The following is a 24,203-nucleotide window of genomic DNA, read 5'->3' as shown; positions in this document are numbered from 1 at the left end:
CTCTAGCAGTTCTAACTTGAACTTTTTACACCAACCGGTTACTTTGTAACCAAAAAAACCTCTAAATGTTTAGGAAACGAATTTACTAGTGAATGTTCGTATTCCTACAAAAACTGATATTTATTAATTCTGTAGCTTTTTGCAGAATTGTGGAGTTTTCTGCCTTTAAACCGAGTTTTTTTTTCAGAATTCGAATTCGTTGCATGTTTTTTTTTCAAATTCGTTTCTCGGGCTATAGATATTCGCCTCTTCGAAAACATCAGAGGGGTTTTGTCGAATTGCTGAAGTTACACGCTTAGAAAAAGTTACTCAGAGTTTGAGTACTAGTTACTCATTTTCCAATGATACATGGAAACGTCGAAAATTGAGTAGTTATCATCAATGATATTGAGTAACTCCTACTCTAAATTTGAGTTTAACGCAAGAACTTGTTTTTTTGTTACTATTTGCAAGATCAGTCTAAAAGTTGTAATAACCATTTGTAGCAACAGGTTGTATTTTTTGTTAGTGAGATCGCGTATTTCGAGGGTGAGTCGCTCAACACAAACGGTGTTGTGTCTGCAAAAACCGGAGTGATAAACTCCGTGTTGTGCTTTAGAATGGAAACGAATATGCTCAAATGTCATTTATGAGGAATAAGTGTATGAATGGTACCTGAGCATAACTGACATGTATGTTAATTTGCGTTTGACACATTACTCCAAGCGACCACCACTTGAGATAGTATTGAGTTCAATTACTTAATATTTTAATACAATACACTCAGAAAAGGAGCAATTTTTTGTAAATTTGGTATATGTGAAATAAAATTTCACTCAAAATTTGAGCGATAGTTATTCTATTATTGGTACATGTACAAATAAAGTATTACTTAGTAAATAAGTAGATTTTACCCAAATATCGTTTCCAGTGGAAGAACTCAAATTTGAGTAACTTCGGAGTTACTCTAAATTCGAGTTGTTCCACTTTTTCTGTAGATTTCGTGTATACGACTATATGACTTCTTACATTGTTTCAATGTAAAAAAAATAGCACAGAGCAAAGGTTGAAGAGCAATAACACAACCTGCTTCCCAAAACGGAAACGATCCCCTACACGAAGCTGCTTTGTTTCGCTGGACTTGTTTGTGATTCGGAAGAAAATCAATTAACTCGGTCAATTGCATCGATCAGCATATTATATCTCCGTAGGTGTCTGTAATTCTTTTACGCGTTCGCTTTTTGCTTGTCATAAAGCCGCAGCCAGACTGAACGTGGGGCTTGCGGGACGATACGATTAAGACTGTTTGACAATTTAGTTGTCAAAAACGCATTGCTTCACAATCTACGTTTGCTACGGTTTTTTACTTTTTAATGATCTAAAATGAAGATCATCTTCATTTGACAGTAGACCGATCGAGTTTGGTGAAGATAACCTAAACGGCTATCGCTAGTATGAAGCCTACTTACACCCAAACAAATCAATACCAGCCACAATAGCAATTCGTTGAAAAACTACGTTGCACGCGAATGTAAAAATATCATTAAATAAGTTGTGAACCTTTAGGCAGCTGTTCAGTGCAAGTAAAGTAGCATTAGTGGCAAATAATCGTTGGGTTTTTAACACAGTAGGCTATTTGACCAAAGGTAATTTCAGTTATCACACAATCATCAGTCCGTAGGCACATAATCTAACGTATAGTGACAGGAAAAATAAAATGCATCTGTCACAAAAAAAAACCCAATGGCATACCGTCTCCGATGAAGCCTACTCGGATATCCGTCATAGCATCCATCGAAAGCTGCACTTTGAGTGGCTGTCAGTGGGAACCCTCTCCCCCGTTGCTCGGAAACAAACTTCGTTCGGTGTACCAGCGAAGTCATATGCGAGTTCTAAACTGCACCGCCGTGTAGATCAAATAATCAGCTTCGGGTCGGTAGTTAGTATTACCGGTTGTTAGCCTAGCCGAGACTACTTATTTAATGACTTGCGATCTGTTGCAGCCTAACAGAAAGTTTTCGGTACTCGAACGGTCCGTGGCACTCCGCAAGAGTGCAATAGAACTGAAGGTCTGACGCGAGACGTTACTCCGAAAAGGTTCTGTACAATAAATTAACCGGTTCGCCGTTAAGGTTGCTCCCGGATTGGCAACGGTTTGTGCGAAAACCTGATCGCCACAGATCAGAAGGTGATAGCCATAAAGAAAAGAAAACAACAATACCGAAACGGTGCAATATCGGTAACAGTTGAGAATTTTGGCGGCGGCGAGCGTGAAAGTGTGCGAAAAATGAAAAGTGTCACGATGCGGTGGATGGCGGTGTTGTTCCTGGGACAGCTGTGCTGGGCGATGAAGTTTGACGTGAAGCGTAGGTTTTTGCTTTTGCTTTTGCTTTCGGCCGACTTACTCCGCAAAAGATCGATCCGATTGAAGGTTGTACTGTTTTTTTCTCTTGCTTAATTTATTGTATAGCCGAGTTCATTAAAACATGCCGTTTTGCGGATAAGGACTTCATCGGATGTTCCACCGAGTCCGTGCAGGGATTGTTTGACAAGCTGGTGACAGGTACGTTAAGTTTTCAGATTGATGTTTGTAAATGCTGCACTCTAAGCTTTTCTACTGTCAAAATTATTGATTGAATAAATGAATCAAATTAGAAATCATGTGTACAATAGATGTCAGAAATTTACCGTACACACGAAGTGAATTGAGACTCCATCTTTCAGAAAAATCCTGGTTGTAAAAAAACAAAAAAATGATTAGTTACCCACCACATAAAAAAAACAATTGCTACAAATTCAAATGTCGCAGATGCTGTATGAGTGATTTTTACAAAATAAGTCAAGTTTTCGAATAAAAACATGGAAAAATCTTAATCGACTCCTACACTGAAAAATATCGATTTTGAAAATTGGAAGTCGATCTGCAAAGCTTTGACAAGGAAAAGTTTTTTTTTCGAATACCTTTTTTTCCTTATCTGTGTCCAACGTGAATGTTTGATTGTCATTAAAATCAAAAATTGTTTTTTTTCTTATCGACTCTATGAGTCGATTAGAATTTTTCTCAATATTTTTTCATTAAAAAACTTGTTTAACTTTGTAAAAACTGCGCATACGACACTTTTTTATAGGTTTCGTCAGTTTTCGACTACAGTCATTATAAAAAAAATGGTAAAAAAAGTTTGGCCCTTATCAAATCATTCTTTTTAGATCATTTTTAGATAAAATTAAGTATGCAAGTATGTGTTTTTTTTTGTGACAAAGTTTTCATGTACAAGTTTCGGTGAAAGCTGAGAGGGTGCTGTTAACTCTGAATACGATTTAGCGCAAAATTCGTCTATAACAAATCAAAAACTAGTTAGAATTACCCGGAAATTATTTTTACAATATTTTTCCCATAGCCAATCTAATGTAGGAATTATAAATCCCAATTTGAATTGAGGTAACGTTCCAAAATATACACTATGAACGAATGAACAAAACTTGATGCACCAATACATTTCTAACAAAAAAAATAATTTTGATTTTATTTTATATAAAATCAATCGACCAACAAACACTCCTTCTTTTGTTTATAGTTTATAGTATTGCTTTCGTATGCTCCGCCTCTATGGCTGTGATTGTGTAGTGACGCGAATATGCTCAGTTTAAGTTAAGTATAGTTTGTGTTAAAAGAAAGTGTGCCCGATTTTCATAACACAAAAAAAAACTACAATGAGGGAGGCTTCTACCTTACCTACCTACCCTTTCTAGGACATCGTGTAATTTCTTGTGGAATTTTTTAATGTTGTGCGCAATTGAAATTTGTCAAAGATTTATTGATTTCAACATTAGCCATGCAGTTAACTCGTCTGGAATTTGTATCGGAATTCAGTATGATTTCCAAATGGGTTCCGAATCGGATAGGACAACCGATTCCTAACCGATCTGAATCGAAATCGGTTGTTGCATCTTGTTAAAAATTTATTTGGAAATTATAAAGACTGTCCCAGAAAGTATGAACGCACTTTGATTTCGCTGTAAATAATTCACAAGGGTTAGATATTCAAATTTTATTCGATATACTGATAATATTAGACTACAACAACGGAATATTATTCTCAACATTTGCTATTTAGCCATTGTAGACTATCTGGCGCACCTTCTTGCGAACGTTCCTCATTAAATTCCGTACAGACTTCTTGGCCTTGGTTTTGACACTTTTTTCCAATCTTTTTCGAACTGTTGAATAGTTTCGGCTGCCGAGACATGTTTCCTACGATGTGCCTTCGTTAATGCCCAAAATTTCTCAATTGGTCGAAGTTGTAGGCAATCTGGTGGATTCATGTCTTTTGGGAGGAAAGTGACATTTTTGGTAGTATACCGTTGATTTCGAGTAGTGGCAAGAAGCAATATCTGGCCAGAAAACAACAGGATCCTTGTGGCTTCGAATCATGGGTGGAAGTCGTTTTTGTAAACATTACTTGATGTATATTTCGCTGTTCATTGAAGCAGTGGTGAACAAGGGTTTCGAAATCTTACCGCAGCTACAAATTGCTTGCCAGACCATAGCTTTCTTAGCAATTTTTTCGACTTCAATCGATGTCTTGGACTGGTTTAATACCCTTCTCGCACCGTATAATATTGTGGTCCCGGTAAGGATTTGTAATCGTGTTTCACGTAGGTTTCGTCGTCCATGATTATGCAGTTCAAATTTCCAGCAATAATCGTATTGTACAGCTTCCGAACACTCGGCCTGATCGATGCTTCTTGTTTTGGACTACGTTTTGGTTGTTTCTGCTTCTTACAGGTTCGAAGATTCAATCGTTCTTTAGCACGACAAACATTTGACTTCGAAGTGCCCACTTTTTTAGCCACATCCTCAACTGAAACCTCCTTCTTTTGCTCGAACGCCTTCAGTATACGTTTATCCAACTGAACTTTTTCACTTACTCCTTCAATTTTTGCAATCTTTCTCAGTGACAGTCCGCGTTCTGTGCACCAATTTTACACAATTTTTCGACGTTGTTCTGCTGAAAGTCCACGCATTTCGAAACAAACTAATGAAAACGAATAAACAACTGCACAAGTGGTTAGAGAAGAGTGTAAACAATAGGACGCAGCCATAAAAATTGACAGATTCTGAACCAATGCGAAATGGCAGCGGTTTTTGGTTGCGTCCATACTTTTTGGGACAGTCTTTATATTCGCTTCAATTTGGGTGTAATCAAGGCATCCTTTTCTTCCCTACACCCGTTAAGAACGAAAATGCCATTAGTTTTGCACCGAAGAGAAATGGCTACTTTGATAAATCATCGAATTTCGGTTGTCTAAAAGTTGTTTGCCGAGATTCCGGTAAGTTGGATGTCATTAATTTACTCAATTCGGAAAACCGACTGATTATTGGTAAGCACCATAATTTACTAAACCAAATATCAGTTTAACATTTCGAATTGTCGAGAAATTGAAAATAATAAACCGACTACTTTGGAAAAAAAACAAGTTATATTTGCTGAAATATCAGTAGAAGATCGCTTCTTCGTTTGTTCTCGGCATCTTTTTTAGCCGAGATCAAAATTAAGCTTCATGTGTGTAGAAAACGCCATAATTGAGTAATCGACATGAACTTTTGAACCTATGTTTAGCAATAGAGTGTGAAAGAAGTAAACTGATGTGGCTTGCAGTACATATTTTTCGCATAGCACGAATATTGATAAATTTCATTGCTTTGAAATAGTTGTTCATGCATAAGCTTATTCACAATAAAGCGGCATGCCAAGTTGAGTATTTCTTATTAATGGCACGAATTTCACAAGAACTCACAAAAATCATAAAATGATCGTCAAATTCAAGTTAACAAAAAATAAATGACCGTTTTTCCATTGAAAATCAACCGTTTTTACACTAATTTTATGAGTTAAGTGGAATTTTCATGTGATTTTTTTCAAACATGATGCTTACATGTCTAGATTCTATCAGCTCTTGAATCTACACTTTTCGAAACAATCGTGAAAAGGTACGTTTTTTAAGCCAGAAGTATTCGAGCATCTAAAATAATCAGAATAAATTGGTTCAACTGGCACGTTTCGTCTCATCGTCTCGGCATCATATGCTGGGTATTGTTGTCACAATTATTGTAGAATGTACGCACTTAAAATATATTACAGTTCTCGGTTCTTTTGTCTCCGAAATTCCAGCGGTTGTACGATCGGTAAAATTTTCGGAAAAAATATCAATATCTTTGCTGCATCGGCTACAAGAAGCAATACCACAGAAAAAGGCGTTCGAAAATCGTTAAATACTGTTGATATAGTGATGCGGAAACTCGAAGCGAATGCTCCCAAATTTCATCTTACGTTTGAAGTTCATCTATCGAACAGATCGAACAACTGATCTCACCATTTAGAGTGACCGGTTCCGTTAAACTATTTGTTTTCATTACGAAACACCTACCCTCAAACAGTTCTAAGTACGATTCAGACGTTCAGTAAACTTCCATCAGCGTTAACGGGACTTCGTCGGTAGTTTAGATTTGTTTTAGGTTTTGCCGGTTTTTTTTAGCAATTCTAATACCTTTCTATAGAGAAATCTATAGAAAGGTATTAGAATTGCTGGAATAACCGACTTTTTATTATAAAAAACGGATGTAAAAACGATCCGTGAGGTTGAGATAGCGTGTTAAAATTGTTAATAATTGCTCCTTTCCTCTGCCATTCCTAGCCGGTAACGGTCATCGGATATAACGTGTGGAGCGTACTTCAGCCGAATAAAATATAAAGTTTTTTTTTCATCATTCGAAATACCCCTGCGGTTTTGAGTTCTAGCTAACACATCATATTATCAAGATATCCAGCTCTCACATTTCACAAACAAATCGTAAGCGACATTCATCGAATCTCGTACATACAAGAAATGAGAGAAATGTCAAATTCGTGCTCGCCAAAATAGTGCAGCACTGTGATATATTCTATGTCTCACTTGCATGTGCCTGGCAGATTTCCCTCCAGACACCTGGCCAGTGTCTGCCAGAAGGTTTTGCCAGAATGCTGAGAGAATTCCGGCAAGAGTCTGGCAACAATGCAACAACCGTTTCCGGCAGAGAATTCTGTCTCAGCCAGATGGTAGGAGCGTTTAGAATCGGTTTTTTTTTTAGTGCCTTTGGTTCTAGTTTTAACATAAGTTTTCCACTACCAAACACGATATGCAAAGTTTTGTTTCCCCAATATACCAGTATTTTCATTTCATTTTCCTAGTGTCAAAACTCGTCTCGTCTCAAAAGGTTATGTGGGATGAGTATTTACTTGCTCCTAGTGACCTAACTCTCACATGCAGTTTTCCTTTCAAAACATTCAATGTGAGCTATCCTCTTCGTGAGGAATGGTTGTCTGGTTGTTTGGAACGACAACTTGATGAACACATAGTTTGTTATACGGACGGTTCTCTGTTGAATGGTCGTGCTGGTGTCTACTGTCGTGAAATGAGACTAGAGCAGTCTCATTCACTTGGTAGATACTGGACTGTATTCCAAGCAGAAATCTACGCGATTCTGGGTGGAATACAATCAGCACTTCAGCAGAGAATCTGTGGTAAACGAATTTATTTTTGTTCCGACAGTCAGGCAGCTTTAAAAGCACTCAGTTCGAATGATTCACGGTCGAATCTAGTGATCGCATGTCGAACTCAAATTGAAGACCTCAACATTTCAAATGCTGTTTACTTCTTATGGGTACCCGGCCATTCTTGTATTACTGGAAATGAGTGGGCTGATGAGTTGGCTAGAGCTGGTGCAACGAATGATTTCGTTGGTCCTGAACCAGCTTTACCACTTTCAACTAGTTGGATAAAGCACAAGATTAGTTCTTGGCTGCATCCAAACATGTCCGCTACTGGCGCAGCTTGCAAACTTGCGCTCAGACAAAAGCATTTCTACCAGATTTAAATCTGAAAATATCAAAGTGTCTACTGCATTTTTCCAAGCATCATTGCAGTATTCTGGTCATAGCTCTGACTAGACATTGCAAGCTCAATTATCACATGGCTACTATTCAACGTGCTGAGTATTATTCGTGTGATTTGTGTGAATGCGATTACGGTACTTCATATCATCTGGTTTGTAACTGTCCCTCATTGACGCAGCTACGTATCCGGGTTTTTGGTTCTCCATACATGGTTGAGTCTGTGTATGCGGAGCTAAAATTAAAGGATATTCTCTCGTTTCTCACCCAATGTGGTAAGAAGCTATAGTCAGAAGGGTTCATCGTTCTTCCTAGAGTGAATGAATCCTTTCTGTATTCACCTTAAATAGGGGTTAGCAGATTGTTTAGCTTTCTTTAGGGGGTACCGAATTTACTTCTGCTCGTACATACTGCAAATCGTTCTGCATTCTTCCGGGAGTGCAGAATGGTGTTGCTTTTGTAAGATCTCTGAATCCTCTCGAGGGTTGGAGTTTTTATTAACAGCAGACTGTTCGGGACCTCGTAGAGGTTCAGAATTTACTTCTGCTTCCACTAAATGTGATCCCTAGCAGATTGTTCAGCATCCCTTAGTGGTGCAGAATTTACTTCTGCTTCTTTGTGTTTTTTGTTGTCAATTTTCCCCATCCTCCTAGTCCAAACCTTACCATTTCCCTTCAATCCTTCCCTCTTATACATCGGGAAAATGATGCTAAAAACATATTGATGGCAAGGCACAAATCTCCAAATATCAAGAGGAACGTGTCATTTGAGCCAATTTGTTCTGATTCCTGCCAGAAGATTTTGCCACAATGCTGGTCGAATTCCGGCAAGAGTCTGGTAACAATTCAACAACCGTTTCTGGCAGAGAATTCTGTCTCAGTCGGATGGTACGAGCATTTTGAATCTGCTCTTTATTTTTAGTGTCTTTGGTTCTAGTTCTAACATAACATTTCCACTACCAAACACGATATGCAAAGTTTTGTTTCCCCAATATACCGGTATTTTCATTTCATTTTCCTAGTGTTAAAACTCGTTTTTATTTTACATGCAATATTGGCGAATATCAAATGAAGTCGAACAGAAAAAAAGAAGGACGAACGATCTTCCAAGACGTGACGTGGTGGGAGAATGACGCAATTTCGTATGCAAAATTTTGACAGCTGCCGGAATCTTGCCATCGATTTTTATAAGTATACAATTTTGTAAATATCATTTCAAATTACATGGCTGATTTTCAAATATTTATTATAAATTTACAATCAAAAACTAATCTTCCAACTTTGACCCTTTAAATAATTGAATTTTCAAATGGTTGAATCTTTGAGTCTTTGAATCTTTGAACCTTTGAATCTTTGAATCTTTGAATCTTTGAATCTTTGAATCTTTGAATCTTTGAATCTTTGAATCTTTGAATCTTTGAATCTTTGAATCTTTGAATCTTTGAATCTTTGAATCTTTGAATCTTTGAATCTTTGAATCTTTGAATCTTTGAATCTTTGAATCTTTGAATCTTTGAATCTTTGAATCTTTGAATCTTTGAATCTTTGAATCTTTGAATCTTTGAATCTTTGAATCTTTGAATCTTTGAATCTTTGAATCTTTGAATCTTTGAATCTTTGAATCTTTGAATCTTTGAATCTTTGAATCTTTGAATCTTTGAATCTTTGAATCTTTGAATCTTTGAATCTTTGAATCTTTGAATCTTTGAATCTTTGAATCTTTGAATCTTTGAATCTTTGAATCTTTGAATCTTTGAATCTTTGAATCTTTGAATCTTTGAATCTTTGAATCTTTTTGAATCTTTGAATCTTTGAATCTTTGAATCTTTGAATCTTTGAATCTTTGAATCTTTGAATCTTTGAATCTTTGAATCTTTGAATCTTTGAATCTTTGAATCTTTGAATCTTTGAATCTTTGAATCTTTGAATCTTTGAATCTTTGAATCTTTGAATCTTTGAATCTTTGAATCTTTGAATCTTTGAATCTTTGAATCTTTGAATCTTTGAATCTTTGAATCTTTGAATCTTTGAATCTTTGAATCTTTGAATCTTTGAATCTTTGAATCTTTGAATCTTTGAATCTTTGAATCTTTGAATCTTTGAATCTTTGAATCTTTGAATCTTTGAATCTTTGAATCTTTGAATCTTTGAATCTTTGAATCTTTGAATCTTTGAATCTTTGAATCTTTGAATCTTTGAATCTTTGAATCTTTGAATCTTTGAATCTTTGAATCTTTGAATCTTTCAATCTTTCAATCTTTCAATCTTTGAATCTTTGAATCTTTGAATCTTTGAATCTTTGAATCTTTGAATCTTTGAATCTTTGAATCTTTGAATCTTTGAATCTTTGAATCTTTGAATCTTTGAATCTTTGAATCTTTGAATCTTTGAATCTTTGAATCTTTGAATCTTTGAATCTTTGAATCTTTGAATCTTTGAATCTTTGAATCTTTGAATCTTTGAATCTTTGAATCTTTGAATCTTTGAATCTTTGAATCTTTGAATCTTTGAATCTTTGAATCTTTGAATCTTTGAATCTTTGAATCTTTGAATCTTTGAATCTTTGAATCTTTGAATCTTTGAATCTTTGAATCTTTGAATCTTTGAATCTTTGAATCTTTGAATCTTTGAATCTTTGAATCTTTGAATCTTTGAATCTTTGAATCTTTGAATCTTTGAATCTTTGAATCTTTGAATCTTTGAATCTTTGAATCTTTGAATCTTTGAATCTTTGAATCTTTGAATCTTTGAATCTTTGAATCTTTGAATCTTTGAATCTTTGAATCTTTGAATCTTTTAGTCTTTGAATCTTTGAATCTTTGAATCTTTGAATCTTTGAATCTTTGAATCTTTGAGTCTTTGAATCTTTGAACCTTTGAATCTTTGAATCTTTGAATCTTTGAATCTTTGAATCTTTGAATCTTTGAATCTTTGAATCTTTGAATCTTTGAATCTTTGAATCTTTGAATCTTTGAATCTTTGAATCTTTGAATCTTTGAATCTTTGAATCTTTGAATCTTTGAATCTTTGAATCTTTGAATCTTTGAATCTTTGAATCTTTGAATCTTTGAATCTTTGAATGTTTGAATCTTTGAATCTTTGAATCTTTGAATCTTTGAATCTTTGAATCTTTGAATCTTTGAATCTTTGAATCTTTGAATCTTTGAATCTTTGAATCTTTGAATCTTTAAATCTTTGAATCTTTAAATCTTTGAATCTTTGAATCTTTGAACCTTGAATCTTTGAATCTTTGACTCATTAACTAATAACTGAAAATTTACTGTATGATGCGTAGAATCAAAGAAGCTCAATTTAATTCGTTGATAAACTCAATAGTTGAAAAACTTTCTTTCGAGTTAAGTAAACCTATAATGGAAAAGTTTTTCCAGATTGCATTTGAAGATGAACTGGTTCTAAACAAAATCAAAAACAATAAAAGGAATTCCCCACATTTAGCTCACTATAATAATTCCTACTGTGACAACAAATATCCAAACGCAACCGATTATTATTGCCTTCAATCGTGGTTCGTCGGGCATGAGTAACAGAAAAAATTACTGAGTATGAGGTGACTGTAGATGACTTACAGTCTCTAACGGTGTCATTTGAGTGCAACTCTACGGGATAGGTTGATTGTTTATTATTTAACTGGACAACTTGCAAAAAAAAAACGTTTGAACACAGCGCGGAAATAGCTACCTTCAAAACAACTGACTAACACACACTCGTACACAGCACAACCATGCACATACACACATAAAGCACAGTAATTAAACCCTAACATTGTACGTTGATCGTGAAAAACCCACTCCGGATCATCGGATGGCTACGGCAGGTGAGGCTACGTTTCAACGAGATTGCACAATCGCCACTTCTGCGACTGCAGTTCTACTCGATTCCGTTGCCATGTGATGATCGAGCGCCCCCGAAGAACTGACCTCAATTCCGATCATCTGAGTATCTGATCACAGTCTCTTCTCAACATATTGCGTAACCTTGCCAGGGCACGGCGGAGAATAGCTGGCATACAGCATCGTGTGCACCATAAACTGGTGTACTGCATTTGCATTCTGATCGACCACAGCCAGCCAGAATCGGATTTCCGCAAAATTTTTCATATATCAATAAGCATAAACACTGCAGTTGGTCGGTCGGTTGTGTGTTGCCAATGTTTACTTGTTTTGCGCGTTCGCTTACTTCACATGCGGGCGCATACATAACCTCAATTGCGAGCAGATCAAGTTGGCCGTTGACTGTAATTGGAGTCCGCTGGAGCGCTACTAACCATGGCAACCAGTTTGAGACCAGTCAGTTGACAATGACACTTTGGAACCATATGTGCAAAACATGCTATGGTTAGAACTTCGTTGGTATTTGCACTCGTGACTAGAACGAAAAGCGTAGAGGCTTGCATTGCAGAAATGTCGGCTGGAGTTAAGATTGTGTCTCTTGCTTCGAGGTGAAAAATATGCATGCAAACAGAATTGCATTTACCAGTTTAGCTAAATCATTACCAGACGTACTTTTGCGTTTACTTACATGTAAACTTTGATTAACTTTGACGCTCCTCTTATGCGCATCTTGCAGGATGTTAAATAAGACGATTGTTTCATTTGGTGTTTCCTTTAAAACTCACCATCGACTCCAGTGATTAAAAATAGTTCAATTACCTGAAAAAGAAGCGAAGAAAAAATATAAATAATAATTAGCATTCTTTAAATAAGTGTATCGCCTAAGAAGAAAATTAATTCCATTTAATTCCACTATAAAATCTTTAGTATCTCACCACTAATGACGAGATAGTGAAGATTTTATAGTGAAATAAATTGGAAATAATTTTAAAACAATTAAGTTTATTCCACTAACCGCTCAAAAAAGTTTTTTTGATGTGTAGATTTGACTAGTTATATTTGAATAAATTTTATTCTTTCTTAAAAACTTCCATTGGAATAGGATTTACGAAAAAATCGGAAGCGACGTACTTTTTTTGAGAGTGTGTAACTAAGTAATGACACTTCTGCTCAAACGCTCGTCATTACTGCATTACTGTACATCATTACTTTTTAGCGTTACACGTTCATTATTAATGATGAGTATTTGTAACTACTCCAGCACGGGGCTTGCAACCAGAATAACTTTCTCTTAGTAATTAAAGAATATTAGCAATATTCTTTATCTTCGTTTAGCTGAAAATAATTTGATTTGCCATTGCAACGTTAAGGTTAATGAAACAATAATAATTTAAATCTACACTTTGCCATTTGCAGAGTTTTTTTTCACTTATAGTTCTGAACAAGGGATGCCAGGTAATTTTTTCAAAAATCTGTAACCAAGCCAAAAACCTGTCTGTGAAAATCTGTGCCCGTTTCCCGTACCATAATAGCAGATCGAAATCAATTTGGTGAGCAAAAAAAGGTCTCACTACCAACACGCTCTGTACCTTTTTCCTCTGCCGTTGTGTACTTTTTGGGGCTAAACTGTGCTCGATTTCAAAAACCTGTGAAAATCTGTGATTTATTCCAGAATCTGTGAAAATTTTCAAAAATCTGTGAAAATCTGTGTCATTTTTTAAATTTGTGCAGAAAATTGAAAATCTGTGAAACACAGATTAATCTGTGAACCTAGCATCCCTGGTTCTGAAGAGAATGTTTACTTCATGGTTGTCAAATTTTCTCATCTAATACAACTGACGATATTCAGCACTTCCACAAAAAAAATAAGAAGAAGAAATAATGTTGATAATAGCGACCCTTACACGAGTCATTAAAAATGTCATTACTAAAAAATAATATCATTTTAATGAACGTGTAATGGTGCAGTAATGACGAGATTTCTAACAAATTTGAAATACATCATTACTAAGTCATCATTTAAAATGACATTTTTATTGCTCGTGTAAGGGCCGCTAATGATCGAAAATCCGGAATTCCATCATTACTCGTGTCATTACTGAACTCGTAGACCTTACACGATCATTAAAAGTGTCATTACTTTTTAGTAATGACACTTTTAATGATCGTGTAAGGGCCGCTATACGATAGAAAAAGTTTCTCTCTAAGGCTGTGAACCATTTCGCGGTTAATTCAAACTTTTGGTTGAAGTCTGACACTTGAGTGGTTATTTTGTGTCGAGTAGTTAAATTCAACTAAAACTTAAATTTGACGGACGGAAAGTTATTTGGGTTTATTTTCCACTGGAAATAATTTCAACTAAAGAATTAATATTACAATTTTCATTGCAAAATTTTTTTCAGTGTAGGAAAATAAACATCGATCTGTAAAAAATAACTCTCGAGCTGGAATATTTTTGACAACATCAAATTAACCGCTCGAGTGTCAGATTTTAACCTAGGACAGGACCTGACAATTGTTAATCCACTTTTAGGACCAATTTCGGACCAGCTCGTGATTGGTTGAAATTGACATAAGCAAGTACAAGTTGTTGAAATCAATATTACTGCAGGGTGGTAGAAAAAGTGTTGTCAGTATCGTCGGTAACAATGTAGCTTGATATTGGATATTTTATTTTTCGGGTCATCTTTTCAAAATTATTAATTTCAATAGGATTTAAGTTCAATTTGTTTTTAAGTCCTGTCAATGCGCAAAGTTTACGAATACATTTAACAATCACTGGATGATACAAAGAGAAAGTTTGAAATCACGAAGTGTGATATGGACGATAATATTGATTATGTTGGTTGAGAATAGCACCGAATCTTTGGATACTTCTGATTGTTATTATTTTTCTCAAATAGAATATGTTGAATATTTTAGTTAATAAAGCTGCAAAAATTAATTTACCAAAATTGAGTGTTTTAGAAAAATTTTATTAGGCTGTTTCAACTAAACGTTTTCTTCAAAACAAACATCTGATCAAAATGAATCCAGAGCTTTATTTTTGACCGATATAACATTTGTCTAAGTGTTTTCAAATGATAAATAATTGCATGTTATAAGGGGAGAAAGTTTTCAGAATGAATAATTATCTCTACTGGCAACAGTGATCCCGAGGCATTTATTACTTACAGCAGGGAGCAACCGGAATAAGAAGAGAAATATTTTTCTGGAAAAAGAACCCGGTTGTCTGGTCCTGTCCTAGATTTTAACCATAAGTTCAAATTAACCGCGAAATGATTCACAGCCTAAGCGGATTTTAGTAAAGTGATATTTTGGAAAACGCGGATATCAATTCTTTTGTAAACACCCACCACCATTTCCACTGTTGTCCGTCATCCACCAGCATTCGTCCACGCGGTTTACACACTAACACAGTCATACTCAAACTAATTGAACAGTTTTGTTGTACATTGTATTTACACTGCAAAATTAATATGATCATTCTTTGACTTTTGAATCCTCTGTTTCACCATTCACAGCAGGGAGTTGGTTGTTTCATTATAGTTTCTATAAGTATGTAATAGAAGTATCCCCGTACAGAAAAGATTTATTTTCACATACTCACTGCGTACTGGAAACTTAATGACTAACGAGTTACTGTATGGGATAGTTAAATAACTGCATTTGAGTTTGTTGAAAATCCTACTTCGGAGTCCGGATTTTATTGGAGTATCAATATACCACACACATAATAGCGTAGATTTCTACTTGGAATACAGTACAATAACCACCAAGTGAATGAGACTGCTCTAGTCTCATTTCACGACAGTAGACACCTGCACCAGCACGACCATCCAACAGAACGAATCGTCCGTACAACAAACTATGTGTTCATCAAGTTGTCGTTCTAAGTAACCAGACACCAGTTTCGAACAATTTTCGTGTTGTCTTTTCAAGCCTGTTTTCAAAAAGTTTTGCGAGTTGTTTTGAGCATTTTTTCGTGCTGTCTTTTCGAACAGTTTTTTTTAGAGTGACTAAAACAAGATCAGAGTGGCGAAATGGTAGCGCGTATGCACGGAATGCATAAGAACGCAGGTTCGAGTCCTGTCTCTGAGCGTATCTTTTTCCAAAAATTCATGTTTTCTGTTAGTTTTTCTTTCACTTGGCTTCTCCAATATATATTTCCGCTCAGTCATTGCAAAAACTGAACTTAGTCATGGCGGCTTTACGTCAAACTAAAATTAATAAATCGTTTTCGAACAGTTTTCTTGTAAGAAAGGACGTGTATGAAGTAGCAAAATAATTGTTATTAGTTTTTATTGAAATTCGTCTTTGGATTCCTGAGTTTTTCGGACGTCTTAACAGTTTTTTGTTTTTTGCGCTGTCTTTTTCACTACTATTTTGAGTAATTTTTTGAATACTTCTTCGAGGAACTGTTTCAAACAGTTGCTGTCTTTTTAAGAAGTTTTCAAGTACATTCTCAAGCAGTTTTTCGATTAGTTTCTCGAGTTTATCAAGTTATTTTTTAAGTTATTGGTGCAATTTTCGAATACTTTCTCGAATATGTTTTTGAACAATTATCAAGAGTTTGTTTCGAGCAGTTTTTCAAGCACATTTTCGAGTAGTTTTCCTAGCAGTCTTTTGTGCAGTTGTTTCGAATTGTTTATCGTACTGTCTTTTCGAGCATTTTTCTTACATTTAAGGTGTTTGAAGTAGAATATTGGCTAGTGAATTTTATTAGATTTTTGAAGCAGTCTGTTGGACAGTATTTCAGAATTGTGTCGAGCAATTTTTCGAGTAGTTTGAGCAATTGTTCAAGTATTGTTTCAGGCAATTTTTCGTACTGTTTATTTGAGCAGTTTTTTTCAAAGAGGTTTCTGCCTATTTTTCAAGGCTGTGTCGAACAGTTATTCGACTAGTTTTTTTACGTACTTTTCGAGAAAATTGTCAATATGGGACAATGGAGGCGGGGGGGGGGGGGGGGGGTTGGGGGGGGGGTGGGGGGGTTTTAAACTGCTAATAAATTTTATTGAATCCAACTTTAGATCCCGGAATCTATCGGGTAGTTTTTGAAGCAATTTATCAATCAGTCATCGGGCAGTTCATTTAATTTTTTATGTAGTTTTTTTTCGGAAAAGTTTTTCGAGCACATTTTTGGCGAATTGAAGTTTTTAAACCAGTTTGTCGAGCAGATTTTTGAAGATTTCTGTTAGGATAGCAGTTAGTTTTTGAAAATAATTTAAATTCTACTCCGGATTCGGGAGTTTATCGAGCAGTTTTTGATGCAGTCTGTGGAGCATTTTATCAGGCTGATTGTAAAAAAATTTCATGGCCGTCTTGGCTGCCTTTCGAGAAGTTTTTGGGCAGACTTTGAAAGAGTTTGGCAGCAGATTTTTGAGCCGTTATTTCAATTTTGTTCTTCAAGTATTTTTTACAGTTTCTCGTGTTATCTTTTCGAGCAGTTAGAGTATGTCAATTTGGTACTGAACACAAGAAGAGAGTAATCTTGAGAAATATGCCCCAAATTGTCTTGATTTGTAGGTCTTCTCGATTGGCGATTGATAGAAATTACTTGTTTGAAACACTTTTTCAATGCTGACTTTTCGAGCAGTTTTTCGAAGATCTTTGTTGAACAGTTTCTCTAGTAGGTTTTCGACCAATTTCCCGGAAAGTTATTTCCAAACGGTTTTCGTGTTGTCTTTTCTAGCAGTTTTTCGGGTACATTTTCGAGTGTTTCAGGGAGTTTTCTATGCAGTTTTTTCTAGCGAATTTTTGTGCTACTTTCTAGAGCAGTATTCTACTAAGGAAAATATTAGATATCATAGTAATTGCTGATGAATTCCAAAGTGTGTTGTCGAGCAGTTCTTCAAAAACTTTTTTCGAGCAGATTTTTAATATGGAGTTGTATAACAACCTGATACTAAATCCTATTGAAATCCGATTTTGGATTTCGGAGATTATTCGGAAGTTATTCAAGCAGTTTATCGGGCTGTTCATCAGGCTTTTAGAGCAGAATATCGAACAGTCTTTCAGAGTTGTGTCGAGCTATTCTTCGGGTAGTTTATGAGCAGTTTGTCAAGTAATGTTTCGAGTAGATTGTCGAGATGTTTTTATCAGTTTTTTAGAGTTTTATCGAGCAGTTTTTCGAGTAGTATTTTGTAAGTTTTTTTTAGAGTTTTATCGAGCAGTTTATCAATATGGAAATTTTATTCCAGTAGTTTTGTGTATTTGTTGCGTACTTTTCAAGCAGTTTTTCTAGCTGATTTTTCGAGCAGTTTTTCTAGTAAGCTTTCGAAAACATTTTCTAGCAGTTTTTCGAGTAATTTTTCGTGTAGTTGTTTCGAGCAGTTTTTTTGTACTGTTTTTTCGACTACTTTTTCTAGTACGCTTTTGAGTAGTTTTATACTGTTTCGTTGCTGCTGTCGCTGTCTTTTCAAGCAATTTTTCAAATAGTTTTTCGTACATTAGGTTTGAGAAGTTTTTGTATACATTTTTTGCACGCAGTTTTCTTGTATATATATAATATTTGTAATTGAAATTTAGTAAACTTCGGATTCGGGAGTTTATCGGAGTTCTTAAAGCCGTGAATCGGACAATTTTCAGATTTTAGAAGCAGTTTATCGATCAGTTTTGGTGTAATTTTTCTAGTTTCAAGTAATTCTTCAAGAAGTTGTTTCGAGCAGTTTTCGTGCTCCCCTTCCATTATTTTCAAATACTTTTTCGTGCAATTTTTCGCATAGTGGTGTTTGAACAGTTTTTCAAGATCTTTTTTTCCTGCTGACTTTTCGTGTTGTTTTTCTAGAAGTTTTTGGGTAGTTTTTCAAAATTTTGACGAATAGTTTTCATGAAGTTTTTCGCAGTAGTTAGGCTTTGAGTAATTTCGCGGATAATTTCAACTTTTGTTTGAAATCTGACACTTGAGTGGTTATATGGTGTCGAGTAGTTAAGTTTAATTGAAACTGCGGCCAATTTCAAAGTTTGACGGATGAAAAGTTGTTTGGTTTTATTTTGCACTGGAAATAATTTTAACTAAACAATTGGTATGAGAATTTTCTATGCAAGATTTTTTTCAGTGTCGGAAAATAACCGTCGAGCTGTCAAAAATGACCATGCTTTCGAGCAGGGTTATTTTTGACAACATCAAAATAACCGCTCGAGTGAAGATTTCAACCAAAAGTTAAAACTACCCGTGAAATGGTTCAGAGCCTTAGTCAAGTACTTTTGCGAGCAGTTTATCAATTTGGAATGTAGTGTATGTTGGTTGTGTAATAATTGCTATTGAAATTTATTCAAATTCGACTTCGGATTCCGGAGATTATCGGGCAGTTATTTAAGGGCTGGGGACAGTAACGTAAAGTGGTAGGTTTTATGCTATTTTCTCGTTTCAAATTTTATTTTCTTGGAAACGGTGCAGAATATAGAAAAACCCACCTGACAATGCCTTTGAAATTTAGTTGAGAATATTCTGTGAAATTTTCAGAATGATTCATTGAGTTTAGCGGTCGTGTTGTATTTTTTTCTGACTGAAGAACTGCTGAAAATTGGAACGCTCGGAAATGCATACCTCTACTTGTTCATCGAATATCTCGGCTTTGAAGGCTTGTATCTTAAATCTACCGTGACAAAGTCTAGATAATTTAGTTTAAATGCGGTTAGTACATAAAAACATATTCTGTGAAATAAAGTCAGTTTCAATGCATCCGCCATTTTTTTTCGCTTTGGTTTCCTGATAGCATTCTGAAAAAGGAGAGAGAAACAAAATTGACTCGACAAGGCTGCCAAACACACAGACGTTTCATTGTATACAAACACGTTTTTTGTTTCGCATTCAATCTTTGTGAAAGTTAAATATTATTTCATTGCTCATTGGAATCTATGTAATGTTCGGGTTTATGTGATAAAATTTTTCATCAAAATAATAACATTTATGCTGGCAACCCGGTACAGTTTGCTTATATACGTGAGAGTACAAGAGGAAAACGATTCGCAAAGGGAATTGAGCGAGCCACGTGGTCGATTCAAAACTCAACACGCGATCCTCTGTCCTCAGACCTTGAGCAATTTACCGGGCAGTATCCCACTCACTCTATTTTTTTTTGCTGAATTGCGTCAAAACTTTACCGAGATTTGAGCAGCCGAGGCAAACTTTAAAACAGCTGAAATCCTCGGTATTTTTCATCTGACAAGTAATTCACCGAAACTTTCGGTTTTGGGAAGACTATAAATTACCGAGATCTTCAACTCGTTATCATAGATTTATTGATTTCTACATTATGTTGCGGGTTGAACTGGGATAGGCTCGGAACAATATATCAGATGAAGAGAATACTGTAAAACAATTTGATTTCGTGCAGAAAATCAGATTGCGGCTACAACGAAACTAATGGCTCAACAAAACATTGAATATTCAAGAAAACATATCATACCGGAATTCAATCAATAATTTCATGCAGTAGATTAGCGCGTTACTAGGATATTATCGCATGTGCGTTGGGGTTTTATGGGAGATTTCTTGTTACGAATAATCGCCAAATATAGGACAATTTGTTTTAATCACGGTACATATCGCTTCATTCGGATACAATTTTTAGTTGCAACTGATTCCGCATATGCACTTATCCGCATCGCTCAGTTTTGCACAAAAATGATCACTTTGAAGAACCACTGCATTTCGGTTGTCTAAAAGCTATTTGCCGAGCTTTCGGTAAATTGATATCATTAATTTGCTGATTTCGACAAAACGATCAATTGAATTTCTAAGAAAACCGGAAAAAATTAACCGATTTTTTTGTAAAAAGATATCTTTGCCGAAATTTCGGTAAAATATCGCTTCGCCGTTCGTTTTCGGCATCTTTTTCTAGACGAAATCAAAATTAAGTTTAACAGTGTTCAAAGTGAACGGACATTCTCTGTGTTAATCCGCAATCTAACTCACGATCATACGATTCTATCAGAGATCTATCTAAAGTACTGCCAAGTGGACCACTGTGGACTGAACAGTTCAGCCTTTTAGATCAGTCCATTCACCAGATATGGTTTGACCTACACTGTTCTGCGCTAGAATGTGACATTAGCCTCGTGACTTGGAGACAGTTTTCTACCGTTCAGTGTATTGAAGGAGTTGCCCAATGTGGTCATTCGTACGACTTGATCTGACCTAGTTTCGGCATAAAGAACAACTGTGCAAGAATGTTGTCAAAGTAACTGTTGCCATGCCAACAGTTTTTTAAAGCTTGTGCCATGTTTGGACAAATATAAGTTACTGTGAAAATTTGAATTACATGAAACTACTAAAAAGCAATTTTCTTTCCATCACCTACAGGCATAGAAGGTCTGGAACACGTCGGAACCATTGACCCGATGAAGATCAGCAAGATTCGCATCCTGCAGGGAGACGGCCCGGTTAGTGTGAACGCGTCCCTGTCGAAGGTGATCGTGACCGGATTTGCTCAGACGAAAGTGGTCCGCAACGTGTAAGTTCGCCCGTTCCCGGCAGTGCATTTGCCGAAGTGATTTGTACATCTTTAGATTTCCATCCGTAGTGTCAACAGCAAGGACTTCAGTTGGGACACCCACATTCAGCTGCCCAAGATGCGTCTGGAGGGAAACTATCTGATGCAGGGTCGTATCCTGGTCATCCCGCTGAACGGTCACGGCAAGTGCTGGTTTGAACCGAGTGAGTATGCATAATTGCTATCTTTCACTTTTTTTAAGGTGACAAAACAAAACAAAAGAACGCAATTCGGTGCGTTTGCTTTTGACGTATTGACACACGAACGCGCACCACCGTCGGCAGACATCGCAGCAGGCCTGATATGTTTTTTTTCTGTTTTACGCTGCTGGGAAGGGGCAAAACAAAAAGTTCAATAGATTGCGCCGAGTACGTTTGCGCACCAGGAGCGCAGTTGCCAGCGAAGGCGCTCGATTGCGGTTTTGTCAAGCCGCCGCCTTTTGGCGCTCGAAACTTTTCGCACGCGTATCACCCGACCGACGAAGAGTGTGATGAACGGATTTTACTGCTACGGTCGAACAGGCGGGAAGCGTATGAAGCTGGCAGTTTTGTACCAAACTCGGCTAGGCGAAAGTGTCTCTTCTGTGCACTCTGGTGCGTGGAGTTTGCCTAACTTCGGGCGTTTGCGGAATATCGCAAGAATATCGTTCCGTCCGAAAAAAGGGTTTTCCTATTTTTGGTTTCATAACTTTGTTTTTAGTCGAATTACTCTTTTGAAAACTTCAATTTCAAAAATGTCCATAATTTCTATTAACATAAACCATCTACCGGAAATTGTCGATATTTACGATAGCAAGAAAATGCTGTAGCACCCATCTAATGACAACTAATGATCATTTTGCCGTGAATGCAAAGTAAATCGTCGTGAATAATGAAGCAGTTTAGAGAGGAGGGCTGTTGTTTCGGGTCAAATAAACTTTGTTGGCTGAACATGCGAAACGAACGAAGAGAAAGAGGAACAACACAAACACAGCCCAACAGTGATTTTATACATTCGTAAAGTGACGCTCCCAGGAGGCCATGCCCGTCCGGTGGTGTGCCGTTGCCCGATGACCGACCGGGGAGGGGAAGTATTGTCATCTTTCCATACGCTTTTTTCACCGATAAGTCACGATCCGGCTTGGGCTGATGCTAGTGCTGTTCAGGCGCATTACTACGGTTCATTTCCATTATAGCTCGTAACGAGGGAGTTTCCCTGTTAAAATCCGACGTGTGTTCACAAATGATTTCGCTGGCTTTGTTTCCCTAGTCACCGGGGAGAGTATCGGTTGTTGTTGTTGTTGCCTGCTGCCCTCTTGCTTCAGGAATGACCTAACGAATTTACTCACAAAATCCGTACGATTTCATTAATGAAATCGTGATGAATTTTTCATCATCGACTCTCAGAACCGTTGATTATTTCCCTCCGAAGTAGGAAGTAGATAGAAGCTGATTTTACTCGACGTCAATAAAACAAATTATTTACCGTTTATCCATTTCCCCGCCCCTCGTCCCGCGCACAGGTGGAATGGACATCGTGATGAAGACGACTACCAATCTGTACGAGCGGGACAACCACGTGTTCTACAATGTTACCGACAGTAAGGTGGACTACACCATTTCCGGCCTGAAGCTGCACATGGGCAATCTGTTCGAGGGAGTGAAAGTCCTGGAGGACAGCACCAATCAGTACCTGAACGACAACTGGCGGCCCGTTTCGGAAGCGCTGAAACCGATTATCGCCAAAACCATCGAGGACATCCTGCTGGCGATAATGCAGAGCATCTTCCACCAGATTCCGGCCGAGTACTTCGTTGCGGATTTGCCGCGCTCCGGGTAGGTTTGCTTTTGTTTTGTTTTCCCCTTGTAAATAAAATCAGTATCATATTTTTGTGTGTAAAAAAAACCGTTGCTAGTTTAATTTAAACCGAAAATCTTCCCCGTTCGACAAATTTAGTACCAAACTAACTTGAATTACCACCGTCACATGGAAGTTCATCACGGTGCGCGAGATTCAACTCTGCCCCGGTCATGTCAGCCTGTTAATTTCAGATGATTTCGATTTCACTTTTGTGGTTCAGCGAAGAACTCTGTGGAGGCCATTTTCATGGCCATCGCGCGCTAGTCGCAGTAGTCTCCGCCGCCGTCCGACGACCAGAGCCAGGAGCGTTGGCGGGAAAAGTTGCACATGCTGCTTTGCTTTGTTCAGTTGCCGGTTTCGCATCGGCTCCTGGCCGGTCATGAGAAATTGTACGAAAGAGACTACAACAGTGTGGCGCGCGTGTGGCGACTATGGATGGACGGACACATGGCGTCGATGTGTGGGTGTTTTGGTTGGATTATTGCTATCATCATCAAGCTGGTAGTTTGCGTGGTGCGATTTAATTTTATGTGTGATGTGATTATTTTCTTCGAACCCGAACCAGAATGCACTTGTTTGGTTTATTGAAACTGAGGATCTTAGGAAATCCGCATAAAAAACCCGTTCCTTCGAAAATTCACGTAAAAAACTAAGAAACTTCTGAAGTCCGCGTAAAAAACCGAGTAACTTCGGAATTTCGCGTTCAAAAAACTGAGAAACTTAGGAAATCCACCAAAAATTAACTGAGAAACTTTGTAAATTCTCGTAAAAACTTCGGAAGTCCACGAAAAAACGCCTGACTTCAGAAGACCAGGTAAAAAACGTAACTTCAAATATTCACATACAAAACTGAGAAACTTCGAAAGTCCGCGTAACTTCGATAATTCGCGTTGAAAATACTAAGTAACTTCGGAAATCCATATAAAAACCGCGTAATTTCGGAAATTAAAAAAAAACTGAGAAATTTCGGAAATTCGCGTTAAAAAAACCTGAGAAACTTCGAAATTTTACGTAAAAAAACTGAGAAACTTGGAAAATTCACGTAAAAAACTATGAAACTTCGGAAAACAGCGTAAAAAGAACTGAGAAACTTCGGAAAACCGCGTG

The 24,203-nt window shown here is 36.7% G+C and overlaps 2 protein-coding genes across 2 annotated transcripts in view; one reads left to right on the top strand and one right to left on the bottom strand.

Annotated features, from left to right (window-relative positions):
- LOC131425983 (muscle-specific protein 20-like) overlaps positions 1-24,203 on the bottom strand; it is a 213,756-nt gene that overhangs the window by 142,251 nt on the left and 47,302 nt on the right. The gene's annotated exons all lie outside the window — the stretch shown is intronic.
- On the top strand, positions 1,945-23,126 carry LOC131425981 (circadian clock-controlled protein daywake-like). Its single transcript, XM_058588329.1, has 5 exons — positions 1,945-2,345; positions 2,450-2,542; positions 21,068-21,218; positions 21,288-21,421; positions 22,759-23,126. Exons 1-5 carry the CDS (start codon positions 2,267-2,269, stop codon positions 23,073-23,075), a joined length of 774 nt encoding a protein of 257 aa, XP_058444312.1. The 5' UTR covers positions 1,945-2,266; the 3' UTR covers positions 23,076-23,126.

Source organism: Malaya genurostris, chromosome 1, assembly GCF_030247185.1.
Source record: "Malaya genurostris strain Urasoe2022 chromosome 1, Malgen_1.1, whole genome shotgun sequence".
In the NCBI taxonomy this organism is placed as follows: domain Eukaryota; kingdom Metazoa; phylum Arthropoda; class Insecta; order Diptera; family Culicidae; genus Malaya; species Malaya genurostris.
Note: the sequence above shows the minus strand (reverse complement) of the source record. Positions and strands in the feature narration are given on the sequence as shown.

Bases quoted from the DNA above. Each gene is read 5' to 3' on its own strand.
- LOC131425981 (XM_058588329.1), top strand. From the start codon at position 2,267: ATGAAAAGTGTCACGATGCGGTGGATGGCGGTGTTGTTCCTGGGACAG. The intron at 2,543-21,067 runs GTACGTTAAGTT...CATCACCTACAG, and splicing joins GTTTGACAAGCTGGTGACAG to GCATAGAAGGTCTGGAACAC. The intron at 21,422-22,758 runs GTGAGTATGCAT...TCCCGCGCACAG, and splicing joins CAAGTGCTGGTTTGAACCGA to GTGGAATGGACATCGTGATG.